We start from the raw sequence: 24123 nt of genomic DNA, 5'->3' as shown, positions 1-24123 counted from the left end.
TTAAACTTCATCCTAATAAGTAGCTGGCCTGGTACCCCCTTTCCCATGAGAAATCTTTACCTTTTCTTCAATAGATCACCAGGGATGTCTGTATTACTGATATTATGGTGAAACTCCTCCCACAGTGTGATGTCAGTGCCTAGGTCCAGACATCACACTGTGGAAGCCTTGTTGCATTGTGGTAAATAATGGCTACCTCAGTAGTTGGAAGTCACAGGATGGTAGATGCTTCTCTTATCCTTGAAAAACCCACCAATCTAGTACTGGGACCCTTTTCATCCTCTGGCCACATGAGTTCATCTGTACTGGGCAGCGAAATTAATGTCTACATATAACTAGTAGATTGAAGAACCTTGTGCATCCATGTTTGAGTGCTTCATTCTACTGGGCAAGCGTGGACCTTATTCACACATACCCAGTTTAGATCGGTTCATCCATCGCTGCTCATGGACAGAAGAAACCTATTCAACTTGCATTGGGTCAGATAGGCTAAGCAGGACCCTGTGCTAGATTGATGGGCTGCAGGAAGACACAGGACGCTTATGGACTATCCATAGGTTCTCCACTATTGCGATGAGCATCTAACTTTTTTCTTTGCTTCAGGTTTCCTTTAAAGGATACCCGAAGTGACATGTGACATGATGAGATAGACTTGTGTATGTACAGTGTCTAGCACACAAATAACTATGCTGTGTTCCTTTTTTTTTTCTTTCTCTGCCTGAAAGAGTTAAATATCAGGTATGTAAGTGGCTGACTCAGTTCTGACTCAGACAGGAAGTGACTACAGTGTGACCCTCACTGATAAGAAATTTCAACTATAAAACACTTTCCTAGCAGAAAATGGCTTCTGAGAGCAAGAAAGAGATAAAAAGGGGAATTTCTTATGAGTGAGGGTCACACTGTAATCACTTCCTGTCTGAGTCAGGACTGAATCAGCCACTTACATACCTGATTTTTAACTCTTTCAGGTAGACAGAAAAAAAGGAACACAGCACAGTTATTGGTGTGCTAGGCACTGTACATACACAAGTCTATCTCATCATGTCACATGTCACTTTGGGTATCCTTCAATAGCTGGGTCAGTTAATAATAATCCAAACATTTATATAGGGCTTTTCTCCTTTCAGACTCAAAGCGCTCAAGAGCTGCATCTACTGGGATGCGCTCAGGAGGCCACCCTGCAGTGTTAGGGAGTATTGCCTTGAAACCCTTACTGAATAGGTACTGACCCTAGCCAGGATTCAAACCCTGGTCTCCCATGTTAAAGGCAGAGCCCTTAACCAGTACTCTATTCAGCCACAACAGTTATAGAGAAGAAGAAGCTGACTAAAAGCAAGCTGTGTTCATGTTATATTAATATGTTGTTTATCTTGCTAGTATTAGCTAACATTTATGTCAAGGTTACTGCCCCTGCTTGGCTTGATGAAAAATCTACCATCTCACTCTTTTTCAGATTTCTAAAGTTGGCTTGGAAAATGCTGCTGTTCTCCTGCACACAGACAATGCTCGCCTTGCAGGAGAAGACCTCGAAAACAAGTAAGATTAAAAAAAAAAGGTTAGGTAAAATATGTTGTAAGATCCTTGTTTTAATGGGGCAAGGAAGACATGGAAGTCCAAGGCGTAGCCCAAGAGGGAACAGCTGTAAGCCGGTCTCTGCTACATCCACCCATCTTACCGTCCATTAATGCACATCACAGCCATAGAAGCGACATTTTGATTAGGAGTTTGTTTGTTTCCTAGTTCATAGGATTGTGCCTTGAGTTTTTTTTTTATCCTCGTTCGACCCATTAAAAGCAAGTATTTTCTGTGCATGCACATAAGAGCGTACTCCCATGGACTACAGACAAGTTCACACGGACATTACAGAGATGTTCTTCCAGCATTTCCCTGCCTGGCCTGCCATACACCTCCCCTCTTTTTGACAGGGTTATAAAATTCATCCTAACAAATATACATTTGTAAAGGAAAGTTATGCAAAAGCTGCTTGAAAACCAGATTTTACATGTAAAAAAAAAATAACACTCTACATCTCCTACTATGCTGCCTTAAAGAAAATCTAAAGTAAAACAATTGTGCCCTGTTTAACTTACCCAGGACTTCTTCTAGCTCCCTAGAGTCCCTCTTGTCCCACCTGAGGAGGTGTACGGCCTGAGGCCGTGGCATGCGCAATAGCCTAAGACTGCTTCAGTCAAGCAGCTTTTGGGAGGGGCACAGGTTCCTTAAGGAATCAGAGAGAAATGACAGCATGGGGCCAATTGGCTACGGAAGACTCGGAGAAGCTCTCGGTAAGTTAAACTGGGCAAATTTGTTTAAATTGAAATTCAAAGGGCAGTTACTGTGAATTTTTTTGAAATTTTGCTATCCCCTATAGTTTCAATATTTGACAGCTCCTCACTTGTCAGCAGAGGTGCTTATGGTAACAGGGATTCCCATGTTGACTTGGTGTCTTCCACCTGACAAGACTTCAAATTACCATTTCTTCAGTAATTACTGCAGTAATTAACATGGCAGAGGCTGTGTGAGTGAAGAAGAAATGGCAAGACTGCAGTCCTGCCAGGTGGAAGACATCAAGTAAAAACGTTTAATCAATATCCCAATCACCAGCTTTGATGGCAGATGATGATCTGTCAAATATTGGCAAGTAGCATTTCAGAGTATTTTATTTCTCATAAAGTGTACCAAGGATTTTATTTTTCTGCGATTACATGAATGATTATAGAGTAGCCGAATAATCTCTACATTGACATTCATTTTCTGATTACTTTTATTTTTTTCTATCTATCATTAGATATAACATGGAGCTATGTTTGAGACAAAATATAGAAACCGATGTGGTTGCGCTGCGCAGAGGCCTGGAGATACTGACCGTGGAACGGGGTGACTTGGAATTTCAGCTGGCTCGTCTTACAGAAGATCAGGAAGAAATGACGAAAAACCACACTGAGGTAACGGGCTTAGTAGATGGGCCGATAATGGAATTCACATACTTTATTTTGCAGTTTTTGGGAAAATCACACATTAAATTGACTCAGAACAGAGGAAGGACTGGGTTAAGTCCAGCAGTTTACCTTCGGCATTGCTACCTGTTTTGTTTCACACAACTATATGTACCGGTAGCTAGTAGTGAAGTCGTGTGAAGGGCAGAGGACTCTCCTGAGGTACCAATTAGTAGGAAGATTTTCCTCAACATGTTCTGTGAATGCCTTTTAAGGCTTGTACCCACCTTGTGAATTTTTCTGATGACTGGTGGTTTTTTGAGTGACGAGCAGTTGGGTAGAAGTGTGCGATTAGGCGAACAACGCTTTGTGATGCACGGCGATAACAACCGTAAGATCCTAGATGACTCCCACACAAAGTGCCGCGATTGCTTGAACTTTCATTTGCACCCGTCGTGTGACATTGCTTGTTCCTGTGGGCAGGACGATAGATCGGGGGACCTTGTTCATCAGGAGGCGTCGCTGTGTGGTTCCCCAATCCATCATCAGGTGAGAATTGAGCTTACCGTAACTCTTCTCCTCCATATTATTCAGCAGAAATGCCCCCCTTACCCGAGACAATCCCAACTATTGGATAGATGCTCAAATCTTTTACATAACTCTTCACTCTTCAGGCTGCATAACAAGATTTACCTCAGCCATTACAAACATGCATGAATGGAGAAAAATGGATATTCATTTCATTATGTACCCTATTTGCATTACCATACAGTTACTCTGTGATAGTTGATGTTTGTATTCAGTATTACTTATGAGTAAATCTAGAACCAGGTGAGTGTTCCTGCCTCCAAAAACTCCCAAATGTATTAGAGGGTGAAGAAGCCTGAACTTTTATATTGGCTTAGAGAGTTACAACACTTGGTGAAGACTTCTGACCTCCTCTGAGCAGAAGAAAAGTTTTGGAAGATTACTGAGGTAATATCTATACTGTAACACACCACAACTCACTTATGAAATAGGTAAGGTGATGCCATTCACTTCTAAACTGTCTTAGAGGACCATGATTAGGATTCAGATGAAAATATGTGCTTGAGAGATGCAGTCACATAGCTAAGGACCTATGAGCAACAGTGGAAGTTTTACATATGCTATCACCATTACTCTTTGCAGTTTACATGCTCCCAGTGGGCAAAATAATCCAGAATTATGGCCTAGGATACCATTGTTATGCAGACGATGCACAACTGTCTGTCCTTCAAGCCTGGCACACAAGGCCCATCAGCACCCATCAATACCTGTCTAGTGGAATTACTAAACTGGATGAACACCAACTGGTTGAGGCTGAACTGTTAGACGGTCCACACATGATGGATACAGTCCAAAACTCTTCCCACTTCAAACTAGAAATTGGGGGAGATACCGTACAGTATAAAGATTCTGTGTGTAACCTTGGGGTGATCCTGGATGGAAAGCTAACACTCAGACAGCAGGTATTGGCTGTTGTCAAGTCCTTGCTTTTCCATCTGAGAAATCTAGCAAATATAGCATATATTAAACACCTTATCCCAGCTGGAGACCTACCTACACTAGTTCATGCATATATATCCTGCCGTCTGAACTACTGCAATGCCCTGCTCATCGGATGCCCAGATTCTGCACCCTTTACAACTAGTACAGAATGCTGCAGCGAGACTCCTAGCCAATGTCCCCCGCAGCTCACACATCACCCCAGTACTGCAAACTCTTCACTGGTTGCCAGTAAAATGGAGAATCTATTTTAAAATCTGCCTTTTGACATTCAAGGCTCTACACCACATGGGACCCAAGTACATAGCGCATCTGTTGGAACTATATGCCCCTCCACGCACCCTCCTCTCTGCGAATCAAAATCTGGTTATTCCCAGGATCCCCTTAAAAACATTTGGTTCTCAGGACTTTTTTCTTTTCAGCCCCTACTCTATGGAACTCACTTCCACAATCAGTACAAGAGACTCCTTCTCTGGACAGCTTTAAGAAAAGGCTAAAAACCCACCTCTTTTCCCGAGCCTTTGAGACTGCATAATGCAGGGTCACAGCGCTTTGAGTCCCCAGGGAGAAAAGCGCTATAAAATTATTATTATTATTATTATTTTTTATTATTAGACGCTTTCAAGGACTCCATACATAGATAACACTTGCAAGATATGGAGCACCAAAACCTGCTAAAGACAGCTGCAGTGTCAGCGAGGTGTAAGTTAGGAAGGAAGGAGTTTATCAACGATAACCACTATTCAAAACACATATAGATGTATAGGATTCAGATACGTAGGTTATAGTAAACTACAGCCACACTATTCAGCCAGTCACAACACTTTGTGCTGTAGGGCTTGCTGCGATCAGAGAACTGTAGAGGGTGCTGTGGTTGGAGAACTGTTTCCTATGAAGTTTCCTGCTGGGTCCCCTAATGTATACTAGCGCCTAATAATTAACACAATTTCTTTCCAGACATGCCATGGTCAATTAGGGGTTTTCTTGGGCTTTCATAAATGTTCAGGCTAGAATGCATGGACATATTAGCTGGCTATTTTAGCTGAGTTTAGTAAGGTCTGAAGGATCCCAGGTTGCCATCATGTGGTGCCTATCCTTAAAGAGAACCAGAGACGAAGCACCCTCATGTATTTTATTACATTTATCAGTGGGAACATGACAGTAAACACCTACCCTGCTTTTAGTTTCATTGCTATCTGCTTAATTTATCAGCTGTGATAAGAATCCACTGACTGGCTCAGTCTAGGTTTCACCTGGAATCATTATAGCTGAGTCACTCGTCTGTGGAGTCTTTTCAAGCCCAAGCCTGCCCCCCTCCTGGCTTAGATTTCCTGCTTTGAATACTGAGAGCTGTGATGACATGGGAGGGGCTGCTCCTGCTGAGAGAGAAGCTCTGTGGCTGCAATATGATTCCTGTGTGCTCTGTGTGCACTAGATACTGATGATGACTGCAGTTTCATTCCTATGAGAGACACTTCCTACAGGCAGCTGTACATCATACCAAAATGAAAGCACATAGATGAAAGGCTGCATTTAGCCTAGATAGCAGCATAGTATAAATGTAGTAAAATACATGAGGGTGCTTTGTCTCTGGTTCTCTTTAAGGGGCATCCATATTGACATAAACCTGCAGTCATTATCTATGCAGTTTCATTCCTATGAGAGACACTTCCCACAGGCAGCCACACAGCATACCAGAATAATAAAGCACACAGATAAAAGGCTGCTGCCCTGCTATAGTTTCATATAGCCTAGACAGCACATCCAGAACAACTCATAACCCGGAAGGAGAAGGGATATAAGCCGGCGGCCATATTTGATTTTTTCCTGGAGCAATAATAACAATAAATAATAAAAACACTAAAAAAGGCACACCAGAGCGGCGAAATTATCAGGTAGAGCATTTATTCTTTACAAGCTATCAACTGATATGTTTATTTTGTGTGAAACGTTCATCTCTGGTTCCCTTTAAGCATTGTAATTATTATATTTGTATTTAATATTCGAACAGTTGGTTTTATTATTCTTGTAACTAATTTTAACTGTAAACATACTTTGCTGGTCATATTTCCATTACTACTGATATCTATCACCTAAATTCCTTGCATTTCAGGAAGTAAACATCCTGAAGGCACAACTGGGTGCCAGAGTCAATGTGGAGATGGATGTCTCTCCATCTGTGGACCTTAAGGGAACTTTGGATAGCATCCGAAATGAATATGAAAATTTGATGGAAAAAAACATAAAAGAAATGGAGACATGGTTCACCAAACAGGTAAACTGCTTGTTGTTCAAAGGGAATATACTGTATACTGGCATAAATGAGATAGAAGGGTGTGCAGAGGAGACCAGAGCTTTGTAGAGATAGTAGAGCTTGATTACCTAAAATTATTATTTTTTCAATCACATCAGATTACACTTGAGCATAAATACAGGCAGGGCTGGTTCTGGGCATAGGCTGTCTAGGCAAAGCTCTGGGGTGCATTCTAGTGTAGGCATGCGTAATTTTACGAACACTTGCGAGTAATTTTACGCGTAATTACTAACGTAAAATCTCCCATTTTCTAAGAGTAGCCAATCAGTCAACATCCTAAGCAACCAATAGTATCTTTTCCCGCCCTTCAGTATAAGCGTACATTTTGACGCATACGAATGATATGTATGCAATAACTGTCACATTGACGGCTATTGCGTACATATCGTCCGCATGCGTCAAAAAATACGCATTAATGGGTATTACGGCACTACGCGTAACATCGTAGTGTAAGCGCCTTCATTACGGTATCCTTACGCGTAATTGCGTAAGTTTACGCGTAATTACAGTGATGTACCGTAGATAATTTCCTACGCCGTAACCGTAATTGCGTAATGCGTAATAGCGTAAAATTACGCGTAATGATCCGTAAGCGTAGATTTTTCCATTACAACCAGCACTGCATGGCACAATACTGCACCCTCAAATTAATCTTATATCAATGATATTTTAGTTCACACAAACTTCAATGGGCATCCTACTATCGTCCTGTAAATGTATACCAGCTTCCCAGGGTCCCATAGTGTAATCCTTGGCCAGCGCTATTGCAGTTCATCCCCTTCCCCCCTTCTCTCCCTCGAGTGTGTGAGTATTCAGTGTGGAGGGGGTGAGGGGTTTATACAGCGGCTGAGTTGGATAATACTTAATCATTTGCAGTAGTAGTTCCCCACTTGCCTGCTGCCATGATTGTGACTTGACAGCCATGACGTCACAAATGAGTGTTTTAAGGGTCAAAACTGTGATTTATACTTCTCTCCATGCTATTGATCCAGCACTGTCCTCTTATGGGGGTTTCCCATGCTGCACTTCTTTACAACTTTGCTTTTTCTGCATGTTAAACAGGAATTCAAGTGTTACTTGGTCCCAGTTACCAAAGTTTTCCCTCAATTTAAAAATGTTTGTGTAATGTAATTTGAAAGAATTGCCAGCTTCAGGATGTATAGTATTACTGGTTACATTGTGCTTATTCTGAAAAAAAAAAAAAAGTTGCAGTGCTAAACTGCTTAAATAATGTGTTTTTCTTGTGCTATCTGCACTACCTCTAAGGTTTAAGTTGACTCTCTAAAACTAATACCTAAAGCCTTTAATTTGCACTTTTTAGTTTTCACTTGTAGCTTTCTTTCTTGTCCACTATACTTCCATTGTCTCCCATCATCCTCTGTATACTATTATATTATAGTTTTCTGACATACTTTACTGTTATCTTTTCCTAAAGATATAGCTCATCTGTATACTTTTAATTTCTTTCTATTTTTTTCTACTGATTTCCTGTCCTTTGAGTTCTTCTAAAATGCTTTCTTCTGCACTTTTCTTCTGTTCATCCTGCCCCCCCCAAAAAAACAAAACAAAAACAAAGGGGTGGGCTGATAGGATGGGGGTCTGTCAGTGGAGTCTGAAAGCCCCCTTTAATAAAAAGTGTGGGACATTTTCCCAAAGGTGCTTCTGGCCAGTGTCGGACTGGGAGGTGGAAAAGCTGGGGAAATCCACTAGTTGGTCAAGCAGCAGTCCTCACTGTGAAGACTTGCTACAGGCTTCTATTGAGAGGGATAACCCAGGGTTTCTGTTGCTTGGCCAGCAGGTGGATTTCCTCATCTTTTCCACCTCCCAGTCTGACACTGCTTCTGACTGCTTCAACTGTTTTGATGCAAGTACTTTCTTCAGGTGTTTTGCTGTTAATGCAAGTTAAGCCACCTAAAGGGCCAACTATAGACTTCAGTAAAAATGATTTTTTTGAAGTACTCACATTTTTGGAAACTAAATTTGACCAGGATGAATTTGCATCAAATTTACCTAATCTGAATGCAATTGTGATTTATGGGAAATTGTTGTTTGATCCCGTTTGGAGTGTGCTACAGCAACCTTTCTGCTGCCTGTGTATACATCTTCCAGGGGGCTTGCCCTGCATTATTTAAAGGGAACCTTAACTGAGTGAGAGGGATACGGATTTTTCCTTTTAAACAATACCAGTTGCCTGGCAGTTCTGCTGATCTCTTTGGATGCAGTAGTGGCTGAATCACATGCCTGAAACAAGCAAGCAGCTAATCCAGTCAGACTTCAGTCAGAGCACCTGATCTGCTGCATACTTGTTCAGGGGCTGTGGCTGAAAGTATTAGAGACACAGGATCAAGAGAGTCAGGTAAATGGTATTATTTTAAAAGGAACAATCCATACCCTTCTCAGTTTAGGTTCCCTTTAAAGTGAAATACGCCTATGCTAGCTATGCCATTGAACAATACACTGAAGGCCTTTTGTAACACTTGGGCTACCATAGGGGGGCAGAAGGAACAGGTAACTTCAGTACTGAATTTAAGATGACAACACACAATTTTCCCTTCTTAGTGGGTTTTCTGATGTGTACCTTGTATGGGAACAACAAACTTTTAATGGACTTTAATGACAAGACCACTCCCGTCTGAAACAAGTTTGTGTCTTCATTGTCCATGCAGAGTGAAGATTTAAACTATGAGATGGTGACAGAATCTGAACAGCTCCAATCAGCGAAAAATGAACTGATCGAACTACGGCACACAGCACAGAATCTGGAGATCGACCTGCAGACTCAGATGAATATGGTAGGTTTACTGTACACTGATGGCATATCTAAGGAACAGAGGGGGAGATTTATCAACGCATTAAATTCTTCTTAAATCCTAGGTATTAGTGGCAGTTTAGCATGAATTTCTAGAGCTGCACTACAGTTACGAAAAGTGCAAATCCATCCCTAAACTGGGGCAGATTAATAAGTGCTTGATAGCAGTTCTACAGATGTAGAACTGCAAGCTAGACATGAGTGCAGAGTGCAGGCTAGACATGATTTGTGATGTGCTCCTCCCCCTGCTGAATTCCTCCTCAGAGCCTGCTGCTATCAATACAGCAGGTGTGTTGGTTACCTCAGCAACATCAATTCCCCTCACACACTGCACTGTCTGAGAGACCTTCCTAACTCCTGCTATTTTACAACAGTTTAAGAAAGAATCTTCACTAATGATTTCTTAAGATGCCTGAGACAGTTCTGCATGGATTTCTAAAAACCTACCAATATTTTGTCTCAGACACTCTTGATTAGTGTTGAGCCTAAATTTTCGAAATTTCGCGTTACTATAATTACGCATGCGAAATTTGCTATTACGATGCGAAATTATGGTAGCGTAATTGCCATTAAAATTGTAATTGAAAATACCGTAAGCGTAATTTTCAAAGCGTAATTTCGTGTTTCGTTCATAATGTAATTTCGCGTTAAACCATAACGTAATTTCGCATTTCTTCGTAATTTCGCGAATTTCGTAATTACTTGTTAGCAGGGTTGCTCGCGAATTTTCACCAAAGGCATTGGCCACTACATGGCGAATTTTATATGCGACTTTTATATGCGAAATAGCATTCCGTAACGCGAAAACGACGCGAAAATTAATGCTTACAGTAATATGAACTATCGCGAAATTACGTTATGTAACTACGCTTACAAACGGTTGCATGCAAGGCAAACGTAATTTCGCGATACCCACTGTAATGCGAAAATTACGCGAAAATTACGCTTACGCGGAATTTCGCTAAATCCTTCTTCATTACGATTATGTACTTACGGCCATAATCATAATTACACTAATTTCGCGAAATTTCGCGAAATCGTAATTAAGTCATTACGCTCATCTCTACTCTTGATAAATCTGGCCGAAGTGCGTCCTTGTGCCAGTTTTATTTTTGACCCCAACATGCCCTCTATAGAGCACCACAGAAGATGATGGGGCTATCTGAATAATCATTCTCAATAATCATCAGTGCCACGGAATATGTTGGCGCTTTCTAAATCAATGATAATAATATACATAACAATTGATATAGAGGACCATGACCATAAGCAGGGGAATAGAAAAGTATGTAAATGGTAACCACTATTCAAAGCACAGACAGAGGTTATCACTACTAACTGTTGGGGGCCCGCGATGCAGTCTCAACCTCTGCATCCCCATTGATATGAAACTCCTCTACACTTTAATGACTATTCTATTTGATAATGTTAAGCAAATACATCTCCTATAAGGATGCTTGTTCGGAATTGCTTTTCCGCATCGAAAATTCAGAAATCGGTAATGCGAGTGCAGTAGGTGGATTTTTGCGAAAATTTTCACGGTAATCGCAGAAATTTCCGCCGACTTTAGCATCAATTTTCTCAAAAACTACAAGGTCTTTTTGAAAGAACCTTTGGGGGCTTTGCTATTAACCTCTAAAGTTGGCCGCTGTTGACTGTAATGTAAAATGCAGAAAATTTGCATTACCGCTATGCGGTATGATGCCGACTTTAGGGGTTAATAGCAAAGCCCCCACAGGTGATAGAAACACCAAATTTTCAGGGAATGTGAAGCAGACAAGTGGGAACAAGAGGGAAAACAATCTTTCAAATAGGCCTTGTAGTTTTTGAGAAAATTGGGGGTAAAGTCGGCGGAAATTAACGCGAAAATCCACATCGGAATGCGGAAATCGATAGTGGAAAGCGGAATCGGTAGTGGTAATTGGCAATGGCGGAAAGCGGATTTTCGGCGGAAACGGAAATTGGCAATTCCGACCATCCCTATTCTCCTAACATGAAAATCTCCACTGAACCATAAATGAAAATTAAGTGAGCCAATTAAATACCGCACAGTAGCTGTTGGCTTAATAACCATCTGCAAGATAGATGGTCAACAGGTGTTGGATTTGATTGGCTCACTTTACTTCTCTTACTGAGACAGTGGAAATGAAGATCGTTTTTTGCTTATCACTATTAGTAATAAGGGATTGTGGGAGTGAGGACTGATGGTGGAAAGGAGAAGAGGAAAGGTGTATAATAAAGAGATGTGTTAGAGAATAGGGAATGTATAGTGTAAGTGGGGCCAGAAGTGATACGTATTGTTTATTAGAAATAGCGTTAGCATCAAACATATTTTTCAGTCTAACTGGCAAGGGTGTAGCTAGAAATCACTGGGCCCTCCTGTGAAACTTTTAGACCACCACATCCATCAAAATATCCAATCCTATGTCATTTGCGCTCAACTCCAGGGCTCCTCCAATAAGGACCTCCAATCATCCAAAGATACACCTTGATAAATAAAAGACATATAGTGCAATACAAAAAAGATTAACACCATTTTGTGTAATCTCATTCACATCCAGAGCTTTGTGTTAGACAAGAGGGTATTAGACCCACCACCTCCTAACTCAGGCAGCCCCCCCCCCCCCTGCCAAATCACCACTGCTCACCAGAAGGCGATGCAGTTCCTAAGCAGTTCAACAGCTTCACTGACTGCACCTCATGCACCGCTAACATCAGGGTTATTGCTTAGGAATGATCTAAGGAGCTCAAACAAGGCAAGGCATGTGTAAAACTGCAATTTAATTAAAACTCATTAAAATCAGTAATGCCCCTATAGGAAAAAACATTATAACACCGTTTATATCACCATCTCTGTTTCGGGAGGATTGCAGCATCCCGCAGTACCTTTCCTCACTCTCGGCTTGGCGTGTGTGTCCTTGGCTCCGCCCTACCGGTTTCGTCATCCAATGACTCATCGGGGTCTAAAGGTCACCAGTATAGCCAAGCATATATACGTCTGCTGTAAATTACCATAAAATCCTCCCTTATTGTTATATCATGCGTCATACGCTCCCAGACTTTCTCCGCAGGCCGATCCCCTCAGCCTGCGGAGAAAGTAAAATACACAAGCTATTGACGGGCTGTAGACTAGCAGTAATGGCTGTATGCCTCACTTACAAGGACATAAAGTAATACTGGTAATTTACATTATCAAACCACACTCCCAAGTGCAAAAGAAAATTATTATTTAGTATTTGTATATTATTATTTTTACTAATATTTAGTATTTATATAGTGTAGACATCCTCCACAGTGCTGTACAGAGTATATTGTCTTGCAAACATCCTCTCTCTTAAGATGGCATCTTCCTTGTGAATGACTGTTGTTGCACCATGCAGAAATCGGCTCTGGAGGGCACCCTGGCAGAGACAGAGAAGACATACTGCAGCGAGCTGGCGGAGATACAGGAGATGGTTAACAAGATAGAAGCTGATTTGGCACAACTGAGAGTTGATATGGAGTGTCAGAACATCGAATACAAGGTCCTGATGGATGTAAAGTCTCGCTTGGAATATGAAATCTCAACATACAGGAGGCTCCTGGAAGGAGAAGAAAAACAGTAAGTGGAAACATTGCAGTTTTAATGCTTAATTTTACTGTGCCATGATCTGTGCGGCCCCATTATCTCATATACCTTATGCATAGAAAACATGTGTAGTCTTCACATATCGAATTATCCATTCATTATGAATGTATTCTTAAAAGGTAAAGAGGTTTTGCTGGGGACGGGAGAGACCACTGTAGGTGCTGGGGAGGGAGAGGTCACTGTGGGTGCTGGGGGAGGGAGAGGTCACTGTGGGTCCTGGGGGACAGAGAGGTCGATGTTGGTGCTAGGGAGGGAGAGGTCACTGTAGGTGCTGGGGGAGGGAGAGGTCACTGTGGGTGCTGGGGAGGGAGAGGTCACTGTGGGTGCTGGGGGAGGGAGAGGTCACTGTGGGTGCTAGGGAGGGAAAGGTCACTGTGGGTGCTAGGGAGGGAGAGGTCACTGTGGGTGCTAGGGAGGGAGAGGTCACTATGGGTCCTAGGGGGAGGGAGAGGTCACCGTGGGTGCTGTGGGAGGGAGAGGTCACTGTGGGTGCTGGGGAGGGAGAGGTCACTGTGGGTGCTGGGGAGGGAGAGGTCACTGTGGTTCCTGGGGAGGAAGAGGTCACTGTTGGTGCTAGATGGAGGGAGAGGTCACTGGGGGTGCTGGGGGAGGGAGAGGTCACCGTAGGTGCTGGGGAGGGAGAGGTCACTGTGGGTCCTGGGGAGGAAGAGGTCACTGTGGGTGCTAGATGGAGGGAGAGGTCACTGGGGGTGCTGGGGGAGGGAGAGGTCACCGTGGGTGCTGGGGAGGGAGAGGTCACTGTGGGTGCTGGAGAGGGAGAGATCACTGTGGGTGCTGGGGAGGGAGAGGTCACTGTGGGTGCTGGGGAGGGAGAGGTCACTGTGGGTGCTGGGGAGGGAGAGGTCACTGTGGGTGCTGGGGAGGGAGAGGTCACTGGGGGTGCTGGAGAGGGAGAGGTCACTGTGGGTGCTGGGGAGGGAGAGGTCACTGTGGGTGCTAGATGGAGGGAGAGGTCACTGTGGGTGCTGAGGAGGGAGAGGTCACTGTGGGTGCTGGGGAGGGAGAGGTCACTGTGGGTGCTGGGGGAGGGAGAGGTCACTGTGGGTGCTAGATGGAGGGAAAGGTCACTGTGGGTGCTGGGGGAGAGAGAGGTCACTGTGGGTGCTGGGGAGGGAGAGGTCACTGTGGGTGCTGGGGGAGGGAGAGGTCACTGTGGGTGCTGGGGGAGGGAGAGGTCACTGTGGGTGCTGGGGAGGGAGAGGTCACTGTGTGTGCTGGGGATGGGAAAGATCACTGTGGGTGGGGGTCCTCAAAAATAAGTCTAAAAATAAAGTTGTTAAACTGAAAATAAATATATGAGACTCGGTTCTATGTTCAATTTAGCGTTGGTAAAACACAATTAATCATCTCATAAGTTTATTTTCACTTCAGTGTAATAATCTAGTCACCCCCAGAGTTCACCTGAAGAAACTTTCTTCCTGCAGCTCATACCCTAAGGAACGCCTCACCTCTATCAGTTAGGAAAGGTTGTCCCCTTCAGTAGAGATGTCCCGAACGGTTCGCCCGCGAACGGTTCCAGGCGAACTTTAGGTGGTTCGATTCGCCCCATAATGCTCCATTGAGCAGAACTTTGACCCTCTACATCACAGTCAGCAGGCACATTGTCACCAATCAGACTACACTCACTCTTGGAGCCCCCCCCCCCCCTTATAAAAGGCAAGGTTCTCCTGTCATTTTACTCACTCGTCTGCCTACAGTAATTAGTTAAAAGGGACAGCTGCTGACAGACTCTGCTAGGGAGAGTTTAGTTAGGCTCTTGTAGGCTTGTTCCTAGCTGATTGTTATTCCTTATATTACCTCCCTCTCTCTCTCTCCCCCTCACTCCCTCACTCCCTTATCCCTCACTCCTCATCTTCCAGGGAATTGAACCCAGGCCTTAGTGTGTGGTAGGTAACTCACTTAACCACTATACCACCAACAACACTACATGCTGAAGCCAGCCTAGCATGTACCATTATGATCAATCCAAGAGAAAAATTAGCTTGCTTAAGGATTTGTAGCATGTCAAAAGCCAACTCACATTGGCTGGGAATAGAACCCAGGCCTACCGCTCTGTAGGCTGCTATCCTAACCATTATACCATCAACACTACATGTAGTGTACATGTACATGTAGTGTACACACTATGTAGTGTTGTTGGTGGTATAGTGGTTAAGTGAGTTACCTACCACACACTGAGACCTGGGTTCAATTCCCAGCCCAGCCTGGGTTCAATTCCCAGCCACGGTATGTAAGCTGGCTTTTGAAATACTACAATTCCCTGGAAGATGAGAGAGAGAGAGGGAGAGAGCGAGAGAGAGAGAGAGAGAGAGGGAGAGGGAGAGAGAGAGAGGGACTCCTGATGTCATCAAGCAGTGTAGGCCTGCAATTGAACATTCAATGAGATTTATGACCTTAAGACATTGCTTTGTATTAAATCCAGATTTTTTTCTGGGACGTTTGATGTGTATTTCACTCAACCATGTCTCCCTCCAGGTATTAGACCCCTTGAAACATATTTTCCATCATTTTTCCAGTCAGCAGAAATTTTTCAAAATATTTAAGTTCGCCTCCCCATTGAAGTCTATTGTGGTTCGCGAAAGTTCGCGCAAACTGAACCTTACGCGAAAGTTCACGAACGGTGTTCGCAAACCGAAAATCGGAGGTTCGCAACAACTCTACCCTTCAGGTGGTAAGATCCAGAGTGAACCCCCCACCTTGTTTAGTCTGACATCTGCACCAGAGAGGGATTGAGATGAAATGAAGCACTAGGCAGAGCAGTAGCTTTGGCTGCTCCTTATGATCCTTTTGACTATCTAAGATGGAGGAAGGATCAGATTAAGTGGCAGTTTGTAAGTAAATACTTTTTGTTAAGTTTAGTCTTAACAAAGAGACAAAACATTGTCTTCCATGGTGCACAGAGTTGCATATATAACATATTGCAAAAACAGAGATATGCAGGAAACATAGTTAACAGTCCTAGTTAAAGGGGCACTATGGCAAAAAGAAGGCTACTGGGATAACCGTGGTAACATGTATCTAATATTAGGAGCATCAGATACTAAGCAGTTTTTTTTTTTAAAATGTCTGCTTGAATGGTTAGAGGGCATATGTAGAAATCCTGCCCATCACCCATCACCCATCAAGCTATGCAACACTTTATACCCCCCTCTGCTGACTCAGGCTGTGCTGTAACTGCCATTTCTCCCCTACCCTCTCCCTGCTAATGCTCAATGGGAGATGCAGGCTGTTCAGCGAATGCTTAGGGAGTGCTGAGGAAGATCATAGCACTGGGAACAGAGAGAGCCGAGCCTTGTTATTTCTTTACTTATGATTTTCCTCAGCACTCACTGAGCACCCTCAGCCTGTATTCCAATGTCCTGTAGAGATTCAGTAGGGAGAGAGGAATGGAGAGCTGTTACAGCACAGCCCGAGTCAGCAGAGGGGGAGGATGGGCAGGATCTATGCCTATGCTACCTAAAACCTTTCAAGCAGACATTTAAAAAAACAAAACAAAACAATAAAAACTGCTTAAAGCAGACCTGAACCTAAACATTTTTTTTTAATTCAAAATATTTAGTTGCATCACTCTGACACATACACAGTTAAATAAACACTCCTTCAAGCCTATGAGCATTCCAGTGCATGCTTTTCACCCTTCTTTTTCCATAACTAGGGTTATACAGGTGGCAGCCATTACTTCTAAGCTTAGTAGGAGGTTTTAGATCATGATTGTGTTTGTCATCAGCTACCCTCCCTCACAGGGGCGTCGTCTATGTGAAATCTCACACAAGCTGAGATCACCTCCCCTGTGACATCATCAGTAGCAGCCTGTGTTTTGTTTTTTATCTCCTCCACCGGTCTGCCGGATTCTGGCCCAGCAATATGAACGGAAGGGAGGGGTTCCTCCAATAAATGTAAAATATTTTATATTTGTCATCATGCAGCTGAAAAAAGGCTGCTATTTATTATTATAATTTAGAAAATAGATTTTATTTCTGAAAGCTTGTATTTTTTATTTGGGTCGACTTTAATATCCAATCCTTCTAATATTAGGCACATGCTACCAGGGTTATCCCAGTAGCCTAATTTTCGCCATAATGCCCCTTTAAACACAACTGTATTGGGTGATGAGAAAGAAGATAACCTCGGGGACCTTTAATAGGTATACCGTGCGATGTACATACTGAAAGAGCGGTATCCTCACACACTTGGGAATAACCCTTCAAGTAGTGAACAAGGGTGGCTTCTTCTATGTTGCTGGATTGCCAGAATGTATATCTCGCAAGTAAAAAGCATTCTACTGTAACAGCAGGTGTGTCTAGTGTAGTGGAACCAAAGGATCACATGCAGTTGAAAGTTGAATACATTTTATTCTAGTAAGAAATCTTAGCAGTGGAAATCACAAACTTATAACTGCAACTCATCAAAAATATGCAAACTGAAAGGAAGCACTATGCAACGGGTTGGGTTATCACAGAACACAGTCCAGTCAGACAACAAGTCCCAGCATGCCTGGCAGAACTAGTAAGCAAGGTAAATGTACATATAACTTCAATAGACAGTTCTCTAAACTGGTGTAACACAACTCAGTGGATTCAGTTTCTGGTACTTGCGCTTTCCAAGATTTCTGCATCAAAGTCCTCCTGAGCAGCTCAGCTTCTGCAGGCTGGTCTCATCACACTCAGCAGACTGCATCAGGCCTCAGAAGTTTCTAGAAGACCAGGCCTCACACCACACCACTGTGTCCACAGTGCTCTGGACTTCTCTCTGGATGGTTTACCTGGTAGAGCAGAGGTCTTACACTCCAATGCTTGCTGTTTCACTCTGAAGCTGCCAGCACGCTTCCAAACTGGGTACTGCTCCAAGATGGGTAGTGAGTAACTTGCCTCTGCTCCTCTCACTCCATCCACCCAAGCTGTACTGAGCCCAGAGTATAGGGCAGAAGAGCCCTTTCTAGATTCCTGGGAGGGGCTTCCTGTGGCTGGGCATGTTAAAGGGCTGATGCTTTTTACTCTTAAAGCAGGATTACACTGACCTGTTTGAGTGGACCCTGGTAGTCTAAATACTCTGGCAGAGTCACCCTGTAACACTTCAAATGTTTGTTTTTATTCAACTTCCTAAAAGGAAAGTTAACGTTAACATCCAAAATATTGGTCTGTTTCACATATGAACTGTTAACGAGCCTATGCAATCTTTTATCATTTCCTAGACTTACAGAGACCTTTCCAGAGACCTTTCCAAAAAGGCCCAGACAGGGTAAGTGAAGCACAGTTTGCGTGTTGTGTTTAGATGTATACTGTATTCAACGAGTATATACTGTATTCAATGTAGTCACAGAAGAATTAGAGACAAGGGTCTATTCATCTGTTTTAAAAACAGCATATTACACCCTTAGGGTTTAAATGAAAATAATAATAATAATTTTAAAGCACAGGTGGACAGGATTAAAAACTAGGGATTTAAATTTACTTGGGGTTTCCTCCAGCCCAGCGTAATCTGCCTGATTTCTCTACGTCCTCTGGGTTCGCTCCTTTTCCCCGCTATTAGCTCTGAAATTCCCACTGTGCTTGTGCAATCCCAAGCATGCGTGCTCCATGATAGCTTTGTTAATGCATGGTTTATTCTTTTGTGAACTGCGCATGCGCAGATGCTTCCAGGAGCACAATTATGCAGCTGCATGGACAGGACCATGCATGGGCAGTTACCGTGGCTGGAACTCTAGTCCCAAAAATGTTGGTGCTGCCACCGGTGCAGCGGAGGGGGCTTAGAGGACGCTGAGGGGCCTGACACACTATGGGGGCTAGAAGAAGCCCAGGCAGTTCCGGATTTACCATAAGGCACTGTAGGCACGTGTCTACAGGTGCCTGATGATGGAAAGGCAGTTAACTCTACTCCCTAAGCTCCTCCCTCTCTTCTTCCCTATGCAGAACCTTGATGAGGATGTACATGAGAGGTTACTCACCCAGCTCTCGGCATTCCACGGCTGAGATCTCCCTTCAGTCAGGGGCACCTCTAGCTACCTAATACTTGGGGACACCTCTAGCTACGAGGGTTCTTCTGGCTACCTAATACTAAGGGGCACCTGTAGCTACCTATGCTGGGCAAGGGAAGTAATTGAGAAATGACAGCTGGGACATTCAAAACACTTGCGATGCAGTTTGTTGGGGGCTTGTAGGTTCATGGATTCTAAAATCTATGGATGTGCCTATAGGCTTCTGTGAGGTAAAGAAAGTAAAAGTCCCTTTTTTCTAGTTTAGGCATGCTCTAGGCCGGTTTTACACCTGGGGTGTATGTTTGCCTCGCTGCATCGCACTGCACTTCCATCACTAAATCACAGCCAGATTCCATCACTAAATTAATGCTAGCAATGCTGATGTAAAAAAAAATAAAAAAATCTCCCCATGCATCAAAACAATCACCACAAGCTTTAGGATGCTGTTTTTAGGCCATTTGTATTGCTTTTGGTGAGCGTTTATTGAGCCACACACTCAATAGTCTATGGTTTAAGTAACTATTATTATTATCAGAACAGTCACCATGAGCATTAGGATACTTTTTTAAGCAATTTCTATTACTTTTGGAGAGTTACGGGTATATTGAGCCACACACATCACTCGTAGCCTATGTTTTGACAAACTAAGGGTTCTTTCATACAGGCAGATAAAGGAGGTGAAATCACCACCTGTCAGCTTCTCTCCTGCACCAGCCAGGTGCTTGTTAGAGCTCGATACCCGCGGTAAACAGGCAGCCCCCCCATGGAGTCACATCTAAGCGCGGACGCTTATACAACATGAGGGACATACGATGCGTAACAATATACAGTATGGTAACTAAATATGTACATCATTTATTTTAAGAAAAACGAACCCCAACAAACTAAGTATAGGTATAAGGGCCTCAGCCCACCAACGCAGTTGTACGCAGTTGCATCTGCTTTTCAGCAACACGTCAATGTTTCAGATGCTGAAAAGCGGACACAACTGCGTACAACTGCGTTAGTGGGCTCAGGCCCTAAACGTATAGTTCATGTATGCAAGAAAAGGAGAAACATGTGCACCTTCCGTCCGTTGCTTGTGCATTGATTAGACAGTGGACAATCTTCATTCCATCCATCAGGAACTTACTTACATCACATTGCCATAGTGTGGTGAATGGCCTGCGAGGCAGCCGTGGTGGTGGAGGTGGGTGGCGGGTAGTAACGGGGGACAAGCGGCGGCCGTTTCGTGTCAAACTGACACTTGGTTACGCTGCGTTCCAAAGTATAGTTCACATTGTTTATTTCCTGTATTTACTTGTGCAGTTGTCGATTCATAAAAAAAACTGTTAAACGGTATATTAGTTTTATTTTATATTAATTCCATCTCTTTTCAGGACTGAAGGTTGTCTCCATTACAGAGGAACTTGAAGATGGAAGAGTTATATCTAAATATGAAAAAGTACATCACCTTCCATATAAACATCAGCCCAAATAACAACACCGAAACTGTACTGTAGATATGTATTTACAAGAAAATGCTCCTTTTATGATGTACAGTACCCCACTTGTGTGACCATTAATAACGTTACTTTATCTATATTTAATAGCACAAGCATATAAACATACACATACCATAAATCAAAACACAGGGGTCACCCCTCCCCTCCCTTGATACTTAAAGGGACACTTAAGTCAAACAAAAAAAATGAGTTTTACTCACCTGGGGCTTCCAATAGCCCCCTGCAGCTGTCCCGTGCCCTCGCTGTCTCCCTCCGATCCTCCTGGCCCCGCCGGCAGCCACTTCCTGTTTCGGTGACAGGAGCTGACGGGCTGGGGACGTGAGTGATTCTTCGCGTTCCTGGCCACAATAGCGCCATCTATGCTGCTATAGCATATATCATATACCATATAGCAGCATAGAGGGTGCTAATGTGTCTGGGAACGCGAAGAATCACTCGCGTCCCCAGCCTGCCAGCTCCTGTCACCGAAACAGGAAATGGCTGCCGGCGGGGCCAGGAGGATCGGAGGGAGACGGCGAGGGTATCGGACAGCTGCAGGGGGCTATTGGAAGCCTTAGGTGAGTAAAACTCATTTTTTTTGTTTGACTTAAGTGTCCCTTTAAGACTAGTGTTGGTGTTCAGATTCAACATAGTGAATTTAGACACCCGAATACTTCTGACTGCCACTGTTCAGCACCTGAATGAGAAGACAAGGTCAGGAGGAGTTCACTGCCTTGCGCTTCACGTTGCAATTCGTTTGAATCTGATACTTCCTCAATCCGGACCGGAAGGAGGAAGTATCAGAGTCACTTCATGTGAAGCATGACACACAAGGCAGTGAACTCCTCCTGACCCTGTCTTCTCATTCAGGTGCTGGACAGTGGCAGTCAGGAGTATTTGGGTGTCCAAACTATGTTCAATTTGAGCACCAACACTACCTAAAACTTATTAGCCCTTATCCAACAGGAAGGCTGGTATGACCAGGAAGTTCTATGAGAGTAGCACCTTCTCCTGAGCAATAATGGTCCACATGGTCAATAACATCGGTAGGTACCAAAAGGGTGGCAAATCCTTCTCCCTTTTGCAGAACACCCTTGTTCTCTTGTTAAGGGCAAGGGGCTACTTTCCACCTCTGATACCCAGGAGGAGGTGGAGCTAAAATTATGGTGATACTTTTGTGGAATCTGTGAGCCTCCAGATTGCTTGTTTTTAATTACTTTAATGAAAAAAAAATGACTTCTGTTCTTCATCTGTACTGATATGAACTCCACTGTATACAATGCCAATGGGTATGGTCAGCTAGAAATTCAAATGAGCCCCACTGAAGCCGATTTGAATTTCCTGCTGAAGGCATGTTTGAATTTCCCACTGTATTTTCCCATTGATCCACATGAATGGACCAATGTGAAGTCTTAGAGGGGAAGTTCAAATACGCTAAAGATTAGGCTCCTGATCACTCTTGCAGCGGAATGTGACTTCGAGTACCGATGGTGGAGTAGCATGCAGATAGGAAGTTGAAAGAAGAAGAAAAGGAGAAGACAGGAAGAACAAGGGGGTGGGCAGAAGACTGAAGGTGGACAAATGAAGAAATATAAAAAATAAAGAAAGAAAAAGACAGAAGAAGATGGAAGTATACGGAAGAATTCAGAAGTATACTGATCAGAAGACAGATGTATATCAATAAATAAAGTAGTATACAGATTAGTACACATGAAGAACAGAGAAAAAATTGGATTTCTTTTTAATTTGTTTTTAATGGAAACCAGAGACAGTGTCATCAAAAAGATTGTATACATACCTGGGGCTTCCTCCAGCCTCCGATCACTCCCACCCTGCCATCCTCCGCTGCCCGCACCTACGAGAACCGGTCGCAGGAGAAGTGCGCCCTCTACGTATCTCTCCAGTGGCTGCTGGAGAGATATTCAAACAGCGCACTTCTCTTACGCTTAGACTGGCTCCGACTGACCGAAGTGCGGGGAACCGGTTCTCGTAACTGCGGGCAGCGGAGGATGATTGGTATGTATGGGGCTGGAGGAAGCCCCAGGTATGTATAAATCTTTTTGATTCTCATCTCTGGTTCACTTTAAGTATTTTGAAAATAGTTTATTAAATTAATAAAAATCTATTTTTTTAGGGTATTGTTGTATTTAGTTTCGGGGTAAACTACCCCATTTAATTATTCCCTTGGGAGGGGACTTTCAGATGTCACATAAGTCTCTACCCCCCCCCCCCCCCCCCCCTCCAATGCTAACAACTGGAGCTGGAAATGAGCCCATTGTCCTTTTATTATTAAAAACAAAACAAAAAAACAGCATATCCAAGTCCTTGTCCTATATCCTTGGAGGGTCCCAAAGCTGAATCCGTGGAGTCAAGGACAAGCTTCTGGACTATCCTGTGCTTCCCTCTACTAAGGAAAGTATCTAACATCTAATGCTTGACCAGCGTCACTTTAAACCTTTACAGAATCACTGTTGCAAAAGTGTTAACATTCTTCTATCCCTATAGTCACTCACGTAGTAACAGTAGAATTACATCCTCAATAAAAATAACCCTCTCTTTTACTTGGTCTCTTCCACCTAACAAGATTTTTAACAGCCATTATTTCTCTGCAGTAACTGAAGTAACTAAAGTCAGTAACCTAAAGAAAACCATGCTTATTTATTAATATAGACAAAGGTCTATGACACTGAGCCTTACACGTAACTTATATAAGCACTTTATGTTTATTTATTTTTCCGCTATTTATCCTGTTACTTCTCTATCAGCTTTCAAAGGAAATTATTTTGTGTATTACTGAACTGATGTGATGTCTTTAATAAAATGCCTTAATAAACCAATCTTGGGCTACTGTTATTTCTATACATCTGTTAAAAGATGTTTATTAGGCTGGCTTCTCTGATTTGTTCAGAGGGGGGTGGTATTATTTGACTACTATATGCTTTGTAATAGTGCGATAATATACAGTATGATAATATAATGTTTATGATGATGGTAGTGCAGGTCAGTGACGTAGCTAAGGAGCTGTTGACCCCTGATGCAAGTTGTACAATGGGGCCCCCCAAGCACTCTATACATAACAATTGATACAGCGCACCAAAACCTGCCAATGGCAACTACAGTGTCAGAGGTGCAAGAAAGGGATGGGAAACAGTTTGTTAATGATTACCACTATTCAAAGTATCTATAGAAGTGATTATTATGAGCACAGGACCAATAGAGAGCTAATACTGCAGTTGAGGGAGGGCCCTTTGGGGCCCCTCTGATCCAAGGGCCCCGATGCGGCCACTACCTCTGCAACCCCTATTGCTACACCCCTGGTGCAGGTGTCCATTACTAGTTACTAGAGATGGGCAAATGTGGCCATTCTCTTTCTGCCATAATTTTCCTGAAATTTTAAAATTCTCCTAGATGAGAATACCGTATTCACGAT

At 43.2% G+C, this 24123-nt stretch overlaps 1 protein-coding gene across 1 annotated transcript; it reads left to right on the top strand.

The window, feature by feature from the left end:
• The first annotated feature begins 218 nt into the window (after nt 1-218).
• On the top strand, nt 219-20833 carry LOC137540920 (keratin, type I cytoskeletal 17-like). Its single transcript, XM_068262100.1, has 8 exons — nt 219-260; nt 1454-1536; nt 2789-2945; nt 6577-6738; nt 9444-9569; nt 12967-13187; nt 18427-18473; nt 20589-20833. Exons 1-8 carry the CDS (start codon nt 219-221, stop codon nt 20687-20689), a joined length of 939 nt encoding a protein of 312 aa, XP_068118201.1. The 3' UTR covers nt 20690-20833.
• The last annotated feature ends 3290 nt before the right edge of the window (nt 20834-24123 follow it).

This window comes from Hyperolius riggenbachi, chromosome 12, assembly GCF_040937935.1.
Source record: "Hyperolius riggenbachi isolate aHypRig1 chromosome 12, aHypRig1.pri, whole genome shotgun sequence".
Taxonomy (NCBI): Eukaryota; Metazoa; Chordata; class Amphibia; order Anura; family Hyperoliidae; genus Hyperolius; species Hyperolius riggenbachi.
This window is presented reverse-complemented; position numbering and strand designations above follow the sequence as displayed.